Source organism: Cervus elaphus, chromosome 18 (assembly GCF_910594005.1).
Source record: "Cervus elaphus chromosome 18, mCerEla1.1, whole genome shotgun sequence".
Lineage (NCBI taxonomy): Eukaryota > Metazoa > Chordata > Mammalia > Artiodactyla > Cervidae > Cervus > Cervus elaphus.
This window is the reverse complement of record NC_057832.1, coordinates 29,694,087-29,707,113: the sequence shown is the minus strand read 5'-3', so window position 1 is coordinate 29,707,113 and position 13,027 is coordinate 29,694,087. Positions and strand designations below refer to the sequence as shown.

Here is a 13,027-nt window from a genome sequence, read left to right as displayed (position 1 = left end):
TCCGGGTGTCCCCTCTCTGGGGCACTCGCCTCCTCTCTCCCCCTGGCGCTCTAGCCGCCCCCCGCCTGCAGCGCCCTCGGTGCCGGGTCGGCTCACGCCCCCTCCTCTCTCTCCCGCCGGCTGCGGCGGGGGCGCGCTGCCTCCCGGACTGCAGGACCTGCTCCGTCAGCTGGGGCCCCCTGCGGACGGCTGCCTCCCTCGCCGCCAGGACCTGCCACTCTGCGCGGAATGGCAGCGGCGGCAGCATCCCCGCCAGCGGCGGCGGCGGCGGCCACCGCAGACGCTATTGTTCCCCGGTGTTAAACGCGCTTTCCCTCCTTTTCATCTGACACGAAAACGAACAATAGCGGGAAAGAGCTTTGCGTTCTGTACTTGGGAAGACATTCCGAGGGCGAAGGAACATTCCCTGCCCGCCGCGTCCCCTTCAGCGATCCGGACCCTGGAGCGGCTGCGGGCGGCATGGGGCTGCCAGCGGGGCGCTCGGCGTCCCGGAGCCCGGGCGCTGCGGGCCGGCGCCCGGCCGCCCTGCCGCTCCTCCTGCTGCTGCTCTGCCCGGGCGCCCGCGGGGCTGCGGCGCCGGGCGAGGCGGAGGCACCCATCCTCTATCTGTGGAAGACTGGTAAGTGGAATGGAGCCCCCCGTGCTTCCCATCTCCGCGTCTGGGTCCACACCACGAAACTGCTGGGCTTCAGGAGGGACCCCTGTGCTTCTTGGTGACCTGGGTGTGCTGGGATCCTAAGGTAAAAAGTATGATTCCTAGGACGCGAATTAGGTCGTGTCCGAGGCTGTTAGGAAAGAAGAACCTAATAACTAAAAGGCATTAGTGAGTCACTGGAATGATATTTCCCTCACAGCTTCATAGTTAATGAGGGCAACCAACGCTGCACTTTCATAATTAAGTGCAATATTTTTAACCTCTCTGTTCTCATTCTGCTAGGACTTTCTTAAATATATTTCTGGCAAAGAGCAAGCAAACATTTAGCCCCGGTTTTTATCCTGTGTTAAGGCAAACAGTTCGCTCCATGCCATGATGTATACGGATACAGACTTAAATTTTAAGTGCAGCTTATGTGGGACACGTGGAAACGAGCCAAGTGAGGGCATGTCTAACAGTTAAAGGCAAATGGGGCGCCAATGAGCTGGCTGAGACCTTGTAAAGCTCCATTCTTAATGAGTGAATTGTGGGGTTTTTAAAAGTGTGTAATGGTTAGGATGTTTAGGTTTAAACTTTTCCTGTCTTGAAAAATTTTTTTTTGCTTTGTTTTCAACCAGCCAAGAAAAGCAAGCAACTAATTGCCCCTTGGAATCTCCCAGCAAAGTGCTGACTAGAGGTCCTGGTGGGGCAGTGACAGGCAGGAAAACAATACCAAATGAGGAATTACCACTCCTCTCCCGGGGCTCCTCTCTCCTCTAAAGGACACTGAGAATTCTTCAGCTGACCTGAAACTTCTGGTTTATAGGAAGATAGTGGGAAGCATTATGCTTAATGCTTCTGGCTAGGGATGATTAAGAGTTTCTTGGCAGTGCCTAAACATTAAGAGAAGGATGCAGTAGATATGAGTAGGGAAGGTATATTATTGGTCATGGGATCACAAACGAGTTACAGAGAGTGACTCCTACCTGACTTCAGCTGTTTTTAGAGCTCTAAGGCAGAGACAGATTAGTCTGCACTATAATAACATTGATATCCTGGTTTTTTAAATAAAAAAATGTTGCATCTGTGTAGCAACTTAGTGAAGAGATTGAATAGAAACTTGCCTAAAGCCAAAGTACATAATTTGCCTCAGAATGTTGCATGAAATAACACACATGTACACATGTTTAGAAAAGCCTTTTGGATATTAGTGTGAGTCGTTCTTGTTACCACTTGAAGTTTAAAGATCGACTGATTAGTTGATAAAGATGAAATCAAATAAATTTTTTTTTTCAATTTGAAGTAAAGAGTTGAAGATCTCTGATTTAGCTAAAGCCAGGGTTCAAATTTATACTTTTAAAGTACTAAGAGCTGAGCAGCAATTCAGATCAAAGATGAGTCTAGGCAGCATTCACTGTACACAATCGGCCAATATGTGTCAATATCAATGTTGTGATGGAAACATAAGCCAATAAACAGTTTAAACTAGTGGGAAGCTCAGAAGAGCAAGGATATGGAGACCTTGATTTCAGTGTCTGTTCCAGCTGTTGCTCCCTTCAGGAACATTGGAGTGTCACTTAACTTTTGATCTCCAGTTTACTCATCTGCCTGTAAATATGACCTCCTGACTATTCCTCATATGAAGATCAAATGAGTGAGTGATGAGAATGTAATCTTTAAACTTTAGAGTTATGTGCATGAGCAGATATAAGCTAGTGTGATGAGGATAATATAATCTGTTTTATGGTGAGCCTTGGTTTGGTGAAAAAAAAAAAAAGGTGAATTAAACAGGAGAGCAAGATAAGGACCTTTTTATCTTTTTCTGGAGGGAAAGTAGAATTTACCATATCTATGAAGGAACTGAGAGTAGTTATCAGAGGAAATAGGGAATATTAAAGAAGAAGGATAAATGTAAATAAAAATACAGAGATGATAGAATCATAAGTGTTCCTCATTTGATGGCACTAAGGAGACAGGCAGGGATTTGGGAGAGAAAATGAGGTGAGACAGTCTTAAGATTCTGGTGGGATAAGCTTGGTCTTGCTAGAGCAGATTATTTAGAATCACATTATTGGTGAGATCATTGAATTAAAGTGATTTAGTGAAAAGTACACTGGATGAAGAGCTGAGAGAGGAACTTAACACTGTGTTTGGCACTATCAAGTTTTAGAATGTTGGCAAGGTCATTCAATGACTTTAGTTCTTGGTTTCCTATTTTGTGATATTTACTGACTAGGAAAGATGATATTTAAAGGCTTTTTCAACCCTAAAGTATGTGCACATATGCACATACATACAGCATAAACATAGCTGTATGCATCTATACATATATATAATATTTAAACACGTATATATACATATAGGATACATATGTACATAATGCGTAAGGTTTAGGATATATAGTATATATTATTGGAAAGTTTAATGTATAAGGTGTTTTGAATTAATTTTTTTAAGTCAGTTCACAACAAAGAGTTGTTGAGGACTCACTGTGTGACTTACGTGAAGTCATTGTGGTAGATGATTAAGACACTGTTTTCCCTGCCCCCAACAGAGTCCGGTTGAATAATATACAACACTTGGAACATGGCATACCATACTCATGAACAGAACACTATGAGAGCAAAGAAGTTGTATAGCTGATAGAAGGAAACAATAAAAATGTAAAGCATGACAATACAATATTCATAGGTCTTATAAGTATTGTAGCTCAAGTCTGGAATATTTGATGGGAATGAATAGATTTAGTGCTAATGAGATGAGTTGGGCCAGATTGTAACAAAACTTTAAACCTATGAGAAAGATATTATAATCTAACCTATAAGCTGGTGGAAGCCATTATAACTTAGAGCAGAGTAGCTTTTCCTGGTAAATTTTAGGTTCTTGCCTCATTGCCAAAGAATTTAATGAGAGATAGTTGATAGGTAAGAAGTGGATTTATTTAGAGAAAAACACACTCCACAGACCAGAATGTGGGCCATCTCAGAAGGCAAGAGGCCCTGAAATATGACTTGGTTAGTTTTTATGGTTTGGGCAATTTTATAGGCTAATGGGTGGGGTTTCCCTGGTGGCCTCAGCAGTGAAGAATCATCCTGCCAGTTCAGGAGACTCTGGTTCAGCCCCTCTGGTTGGGAAGGTCCTCTGGAAAAGGAAATGGCAACCCACTCCAGTATTCTTGCCTGGGAAATCCCATGGATAGAGGAGCCTGGTGGGCTATAGTCTATGGGGTCGCAAAAAAGGAGGATGTGACTTAACTACAACAACCTCAATGAGAGAGAAACTGTTGAAAGAGCCTGACAATGTGTAGTCAGAACAGGTCCAAAGAAAATGCCAGTAGGTGCTAAATGAAGAAGATATCTTCAGAAGGGAATGGGGCACAAAGTGTAAGACATTTCCGAGAGTCTGGAAAGGGATTATGAAATATTTCAGAAAAGATCAAGTGAAAGAAGGAACTAATAAGATAATTCTTTTGGGAAAAGACATTTTAAGTAGAATGGTAGAGATAGAATCTTGGTTGAATAATAAACCAGATAGTGGGAAAGTTATAGTATTGATACAACCAAGTGGTATTTAAGCCTTTCCACAACACTGTTGCTTTTCAACAGAGAGAAAACCCAAAATATATTATATTATAAAAGTAAATGTTTCAATAGTTTTATGTACAGTTAAAAGGTAACTTTTAAAACTTGAAAAACATATTTCATGTATGCAGAGTTAGAGAACTTACATTATTGGAAGGTGAATAATTACTGTTACTGATAAGTGTTAGTTTTTTTACTTTTTAATATTCTTGAGTATGGAATTGTTTCAATAATAATTATGGCTAATTATATTCACCGAGCAATTCCAAATGAAATGAATTGAACAAAGTATGACTGGCTTAACATGAGTCAGGCAGAAAATGGTAAATACATCCAACTTTAATCAATTTAGGCTGCAGATATATATTTTCAAAAAAGTTTTAATGAAATAATTGAATTTATTTTTATAACAATGAAATTACACTAAAATCCAAGAAATAGATGCACACTTCAGTTCAGTTGTTCAGTCATTTCCGACTCTTTGTGACCCCATGGACTGCAGCATTCCAGGCTTCCCTGTCTGTTACCAACTCTCAGAGCTTAATCAAACTCATGTCCATTGTGTCGGTAATGCCATCCAACCATCTCATCCTCTGTCATCCCCTTCGCCTCCTGTCTTCGATCTTTCCCAGCATCAGGGTCTTTTCCAATGAGTCAGTTCTTCACATCAGGTGACCAACATATTGCAGCTTCACCTACACCCTAGCCACACAGCTTCAGATACAGCTTCAGATACTAGCCATTTTTCAGAATCAGGTGATGAGGATGTATATATAATTAGTTCTGAGTTTTTTCTCAAGGAAATTCTCACATTAGGCACTTTTGACCTGAGTTCATCCAGTGCGAGACAGTGCTATTAATGACTGTCACTTTGTGTTTTACACGGTTAATTGCACATAAAATAATTGTTTCATCAGTTTAAAATAAAAACAGGTATTATCCTTTTTTTCTTTCTGTACTAATATAAAATATTCTGCAATGTATATGAAAAAATAGCCATCCTAGTCTTACCATTCATTAAATAACATAGGAGAGAGGAATGTTATTCCAGGTAGTAGGAACGTAAGGGGGACATTATCTTAAAAAAAAGTTTGCATTTCAGTTGTGATTATAATTTGTCTTAATTTGGAATGTGACACAGTTTGCTTATTAAATGAAGAATAGAGATGGAGCAGAGGGAGGGATGGACAGAGTGTGGGCATCAACGCCAATTAATTTGGAATAACATAGATCAGAATGTTTTTGTCATGGTACCTAAATTATTTCATCACCCTGAATATTTTCTTTCATCCCCAGTATGGATAAACATCTTGTTTTCTGTAGGGGTTTTTTGAGGATTAAGTATAATAACATGTGTATATATTAGTAGAACTTCATACATATTGGGACTTCAATGAATGTTAAGGTATATTATTGCTATTATTCTATTATATAATAGAATGGTTACTTAATTTTATGACCCATAGTAAGTCTAATAGTGCCTTAGCTTTCTGTAAAGAATCTGTTTTTTGTAAATGCACTAGAAATTGCAAATTGATACAATTATAGTGCTAGATAGTCCAACAAATTATAAGAGAAGCAGCATTGTAGAATGGGAAGACCGTGGACTCTGAAATCAGACAAATCATTTTAAATCTTGCCTCTGCCTTATTGGTGAAATTACTTATATCTGACTTTTTTTCTTACCTTAGACTGGTGACAGGGGTTGTGAAATGAGAGGGCATTTGTAGAGTTTTAAAAGGTAGTAAATACTGTTTAGCACAGTACCTAAAATATAGTGACTATATTTTAAAAAAATGTTAATTCTTTTCCCATTCTTTACCTTTTTCTCTCCTAAAAGTGGCATAACTTGAAGGAATTTTACTGATCCAACACATTATTCTGTTTTCTCCAACTAAGAAACACCAGGACAAACAAACCAAATCTAGAAAGAAATGTTTTATTGTAGACTTGTCTTTTTTTTGTTGTTATTTAATTACTTTGGCTCTTACATGTAGACAACATGGACCAAAGACCATCAAAATATTGTGAGCTGCAAATTCAGGGTGAATTATATAAATATAATTTTTATACTTTATTTTGTGTAGTTTCTTAGGATTTCTTCGGAATCTGAAATTGCACATTCTTGCAATTATCGGTGTCACCAGTGATTTCCAAATTAAATATATTCACAGTAGAATTGCTTGTGGTTTATGATTTGTTTAACATCTTAGGTGATTATTTAAATAAATAAAAATCTACAGTTTGTGTCCTATTTTCCTGCTCATCTTTCTTAGCATACATAACACATTTAGTGCTCCAGTTTTATTATGAGCTTATTGATTATTTGGTCCAAAATTCAAATGCTTAGGATTTGTGAAGGTTTTATAGCTCAATGGACTGTGGTAACACCTATCACTCCTAATGCAAATTATAGGTAGCTACCCTGGAGAAGGAAATGGGAACCTACTCCACTATTCTTGCCTGGATAATCCCATGAACTAGAGGAGCCTGGAGGGTTACAGTCCATAGGGTCACAAAGAGTTGGACACAAGTGAGCAACTGAACATCTGGTTTGTAAAATAATAAAAGGTCCAGTCCAGACTGAGATTAAGAATTCTGTGGAGCAGCACATACTGAGGTCTTTTTCTGCCTTTTGTTGTTATATAACAAAAGGTGGGAAGAGACGGGTAGGGTGAGGTGCTGACATTCTGATTAGGTTATTGGGGAAGTGTGATATGCTTTGAATCCTTTTAGGCAGAAATGAAGCCTGTCAATCTCTGATTTAAGTTTGCATGATGACACTGGACAGTGGGTCTTTCTAGAATGGGAGTGTGGAAGCCTCCAGGCTTCCTAATATAAAGGCACATTAGCGAGGTCCTTAATAACAGAAGCACTGGGGAAGTGGCATCCAGGAAAATACATCTTTCCTATCACAAGCGTATCATGGAGTGTGAGTTAGAGGTGCCAGTGAGTCATAAGATAGAGAATTTTTTCTAATTTTCTTCATTGGAACTTTACACTTGACACTTCAGAATGAACTAAAATGATGAAAAATAAAGGAATTTGCCTTTAATGCCCAAATACCTAAGCAATAAGAAAAGTATTTTTTTTAAAGGAAGAGCTATAACAATTGGGCTTCCCTGGTACCTCAGCTGGTAAAGAATCCACCTGCAATGCAGGAGACCCCAATTCGATTCCTGATCAGGAAGATCCCCTGGAGAAGGGATAGGCTACCCACTCCAGTATTCTTGGGCTTCCCTGGTGGTACAGACCACAAAGAATCCGCCTGCAATACAGGAGATTCGGATTCTATCCCTGGGTTGGGAAGATCCCATGAAAAAGGGAACAGCTACCCATTCCAGTATTCTTGCTTAGAGAATTCCATGGACAGAGGAGCCTGGCAGGCTACAGTCCATGGAGTCGCAAAGAATTGGACATGACTGAGCCACTTTCACTTCACTTCACTTATAACAATTAAAAATAACCCAGGAAGGAGAGGGGAGGGAACGTGAGTACTTAAAACAGTGACACCACAATGAGGTACCATTACACACCAGTCAGGATGGCTGCTATCCAAAAGTCTACAAGCAATAAATGCTGGAGAGGGTGTGGAGAAAAGGGAACCCTCTTACACTGTTGGTGGGAATGCAAACTAGTACAGCCACTATGGAAAACAGTGTGGAGATTCCTTAAAAAACTGGAAATAGAACTGCCATATGACCCAGCAATACCACTTCTGGGCATACACACTGAGGAAACCAGATCTGAAAGAGACACGTGCACCCCAATGTTCATCGCAGCACTGTTTATAATAGCCAGGATATGGAAGCAACCTAGATGCCCATCAGCAGATGAATGGATAAGGAAGCTGTGGTACATATACACCATGGAATATTACTCAGCCGTCAAAAAGAATTCATTTGAATCAGTCCTAATGAGATGGATGAAACTGGAGCCCCTTATACAGAGTGAAGTAAGCCAGAAAGATAAAGAACATTACAGCATACTAACACATATATATGGAATTTAGAAAGATGGTAACGATAACCCTATATGCAAAACAGAAAAAGAGACACAGAAATACAGAACAGACTTTTGAACTCTGTGGGAGAAGGTGAGGGTGGGATGTTTCAAAAGAACAGCATGTATACTATCTATGGTGAAACAGATCACCAGCCCAGGTGGGATGCATGAGACAAGTGCTCCGGCCTGGTGCACTGGGAAGACCCAGAGGAATCGGGTGGAGAGGGAGGTGGGAGGGGGGATCGGGATGGGGAATAAGTGTAAATCTATGGCTGATTCATATCAATGAAAAATAAATAAATAAATAAATAATCCCTTCTCTTAAGGGATCATTTACTAGAAAAAAAAAAAACAAAAACAAAAACAGTGACACCAAAAGTAATGTCTATTGCTTCTGATATGTCCTTGCACCTAACCAAAAAGATATCTTCTCATCTTCTAGAAGAACTATTGAGCTAATTGGTATTTTGCATAATTTAACATGTGAAATCATAATCTTTGGGATATCATTTTTATTGGCTCTATATTATTGAATCAGCTGTACTATGAGAAAAGAAATGAAATAAGGGCAGATGGAGAAAATCACAAATAAAGACAATATAAAGACAACCATTTTCAAATGGCACATGTAATCAAGTAATGTTCAGATGGGCTCATGTTCCAGGAGCCATCAGAAAGAGAGATGGTTCATGTAGAAGGTGTGACATCAGTTAATTCAGGAGAAGCTATGAATGACTGCTAAAACTTGGAAAGAAAGTAAGACGCAAGAGAGAACAATAAAACAAGGAGAGAAAAAACAGGCAAATCATTTACATTCTTTTAAGAGCTATGTTTTAATAGGCTTTATTTTTGAGCAGTTTAGGTTTATAGAAAATTAAGCGGAAGTTCAGAGTTCCCATATACACCCCTCATCCTCTCTCCAATTCTCCCTATTATTAGCATCTTACACCAGTGTGGTACATTTGTTAAAATTGATGAGCCAATATTGATGCATTATTATTAATTAAAGTCCATAGTTTGTGTTATAGTTCATTTTATATGAGGGTTCACGCTAATGTACTTTGGTTGATTTTGAACAAATACATAATGACATGTATTCTCTAGTATAGGTATGGACTATTACAGTGTCATACAAAGTAGGTTCACAGCCCTAAAAAATCCTTTATGCTTCACATGTTCATCTCTACATCTGTCCATCTCTCCTCCCAAATTGCTGGTAACCACTGGTGTTTTTGCTCTATCCATACATAGGCTTTTTCAAGACTGTCATGCAGTTGGAATCTTACAGTATGTGGCCCTTTCAGATTTATTCTCACTCAATAATGTGATCTAAGTTCCTCCGTTCTTTTCATGGTTTGATAACTCATTTATTTTCTTAAATTTATATTTAATTGAATGATAATTGTTTTATAACGTTGCGTTGGCTTCTGCCATACAACAGCATGAATCATCCATAAGTATACATATGTCCCCTCCCTCTTGAACCTCCCCCGACCAGCTATCCCCGCCTCTAGGTTGTCACCCAGCGCCAGATTGAGCTCCCTGTGTTTTACAACAATTTTCATTAGCAATCCATTTTACATATGGGGATATACATGTTTCAATGCTATTCTCTCAATCCATCCCATCCTCTCCTTACCCCTTTGTGTCCCAAGTATGTTCTTTATGCCTGCATCTCTATTCCTGCCCTACAAATTCATTCATCAGTACCATTTTTCTAGATTCCATATATGTATGTTAATATACAATACTTTTTTCAATATTCCATTGTGTGGCTATAGCATGGTTTATCCATTTACCTATTGAATGACATCTTGATTGCTTCCAAGTTTTAGAAATTATGAATAAAGCTGCTTTAAACATCCATATGCAGATTTTGTGTGGACCTGATTTTTTAGCTCTTTTGGGTAAATACCAGGGAGTGTGATTGCTGGATCATATGGTAAGAGTATGTTTAGTTTTCTAAGGAACTGTCAAACTGTCTTCCAAACTGTACCATTTTGCATTCTTGCCAGCAGTGAGTGAAAATCCCTCTTGCTCTGCATCCTAGCCATGTTGTCAGTGTTTTGAGTTTTAGCTATTTAAATAGGCATCAGTTATATTTTCTTGTTATTTTCACTTGCTATTCCCTAATGAGAGATATGATGTTGAGCATTATCTTTTCATCTTGTCATCTACATGTCTTCTCTGGTAAGGGATCTGCATTCTTTTTTTTTTGTTTTGTTTTGTTTTGTTTTGTTTTGTTTTTTTTAATTTTTTTAATTTTTTTTTTTTTTTTTAAATTTTTTTATTAGTTGGAGGAGGGATCTGCATTCTTTTCATCACATGAATGAAAGTAGCACAAGTCAGTAGAACTCTTACTTATGGAGTTCAAAGCCTCAATCCAGGCTGTGCTGCACATACTCCATTCTTCTTGTTGCCCTGATAATGTGTCCCACAGTGAAACACAATTGTTCATATAAAGAGAAAACATATATGGGAGTTAAATAAAGAATTAATGGAGGTGGGTGTATACTTGGTCGAGTTCTGCCCTGAGTGGGAAACTTTGGGAGAGAGTTTGAGAGCGACGGACAATATCTTGAAAGAGAAGCAAATGGCCTGATACAGCAGCCTGCAAGCTTGTGAGATTTTTAAGTGTACTGTGAATGTCTTATATCTCTAACTCACTCCAGTCTGGTTCATAAATCACGTACATAGCTACCTATCCACTTGTTCTTGCATGGAGGAAGCCAGGAGCCGGCAGAAAATTGAGGTGCAATATCCTTCTGAACTTCTGGGGAACAGGGGAGGTTCACTGTCCTGAAGCCATGGGGAAGTTGACCTGAGAACCAAGCTGTCAAGGTTAGTCTGCCAGTCAGATTACTCCCACAGACCTTCCTATAGACACAGAGTGCTGAGCACCACCAGAATGGGAGTAGTAGGATGATGACTCAGAATGGGTAGTTTGTGTGCACAAGGGTAGAAATATAGCCACCAAATTGCTCTGGTGAGAGAGCCTGATAGAAAGTTAGCTTTTCCAAGCAAATGTATCAGGCACAGGTGTGGACTATGTGGTTGGAATAATTTAACCTATGGTATATGGCCAATGTGGGGCGATCTAATTGTGACAGTCTGGGTGAGAAGTTATCCTTTAGATTATTACAGCAGTAGCAATAGCTGGTGACTGCAGCCATGAAATTAAAAGATATTTACTCCTTGGAAGGAAAGTTATGACCAACCTAGATAGCATATTAAAAGGCAGAGACATTACTTTGCCAACAAAGGTCTGTCTCATCAAGACTGTGGTTTTTCCAGTAGTCGTGTATGGATGTGAGAGTTGGACTATAATGAAAGCGTGGAAGAATTGATGCTTTTGAACTGTGGGGCCGGGGAAGACTCTTGAGAGTCCCTTGGGCTGCAAGGAGATCCAACCAGTCCATCCTAAAGGAGATCAGTCCTGGGTGTTCATTGGAAGGACTGATGCTGAAGCTGAAACTGCAATACTTTGGCCACCTGATGTGAAGAGCTGACTCATTTGAAAAGACCCTGATGCTGGGAAAGATTCAAGGCAGGAGGAGAAGGGGACGACAGAGGCTGAGACGGTTGGATGGCATCACCAACTCAATGGACATGAGTTTGAGTAAATTCCGAGAGTTGGTGATGGACAGGGAGGCCTGGTGTGCTGCCGTTCATGGGGTCGCAAAGAGTCGGACATGACTGAGTGACTGAACTGAACTGAACTGAGCAATAGCTGGACATCCTGAGTATTGTAGACGGATAGGTTTGCAAGTATGTTCTATAGCATGCCTGCTAAAGAAGGGCATCAGAACGCAAATGGTGCCAGTTTGGGTTCCACTATGTAAAAATCATTTTGAGTTTTCTGCATTCAGTACTTCCCTTTGACAATGAGTGAGAGTGGTTGCAGAGAATTGAACCCATATCTTGAAATGAAATAAACACTTGATTGCTCAGCAGTTAAATAAATGTATGTGTGCGCGTTTGCACGTGTATGTAATAAATAGAAAGGGATGTTCCCGTGGAGACTTTCGAGCTGGATAGACATGAATCTTGACCTAATTTTGTTGTTTATTGAGAATGTGATCTCTGATCTCTCTGCTCTTGTTCCTCAGACATACCATATGTATGAGGTTAGTATCTACCCCTCCAGGTTGTTTTAAGGGTAACTTGAGAGAAACCTGTAGTGCACTTAGGTGATGCCTGGCACACATCAGTGCTCATAAACATTCTCTCTGACTCGGCGTGATCCTGCTGTGAGCTATGGATGCCTCCTCTCTGGGATGGGGTTTGTTTCCTGGATCTCTCTGCATTCTTTCCTTCAGTTTGATTCTTCTTTCTTTCTTGCATCTGCATTTCAAGATTCTCTGCAATTGATGTTGCTCTTCTTTCTACCTGCTGTCAGAGCCACCCATGTAGTTGCAAAAGCCTCAGTTTTGCTCTTTGCAGAGTTTTCAAAGTAGTTCTAAAACAGAGACATTCTACCTTAGGGTTTTATTTTTACTGTGATGGTGCATATCTTTGTCATGTAAAGAATGCTGGAGGTGTGACTCCTTAACTGGGGCAGTGTGTTCCAAAATTCCTTTGTGTGAAAACACCTAAGAATATTCTTGGCAAGACTTTCCTGGTCTGTGATGCTGTGAGTGAAAGGGTGTAGGAAATGCACAGACAGCGCTGAGGCTTCCTTTCTCAAGGTTCTCTTTCCTCTCTATAATACGTTATCTCTTTCGCTCCCTCACTCCTTTCGTCCCCCCCGCGTGTAAATGTATGTGTCATGTATGTGCACATCTTGTGTATATATAAATATCCTACT

General features: G+C 39.9%; 1 protein-coding gene across 1 annotated transcript in view; it reads left to right on the top strand.

Moving 5' to 3' along the window:
- The first annotated feature begins 333 nt into the window (after positions 1-333).
- THSD7A (thrombospondin type 1 domain containing 7A) overlaps positions 334-13,027 on the top strand; it is a 463,607-nt gene continuing 450,913 nt past the window's right edge. Inside the window, exon 1 of the mRNA XM_043872412.1 lies at positions 334-619. Within this exon, the coding sequence (XP_043728347.1) occupies positions 460-619 (160 nt within the window). The 5' untranslated portion in view covers positions 334-459. The remainder of the gene's footprint in view (positions 620-13,027) is intronic.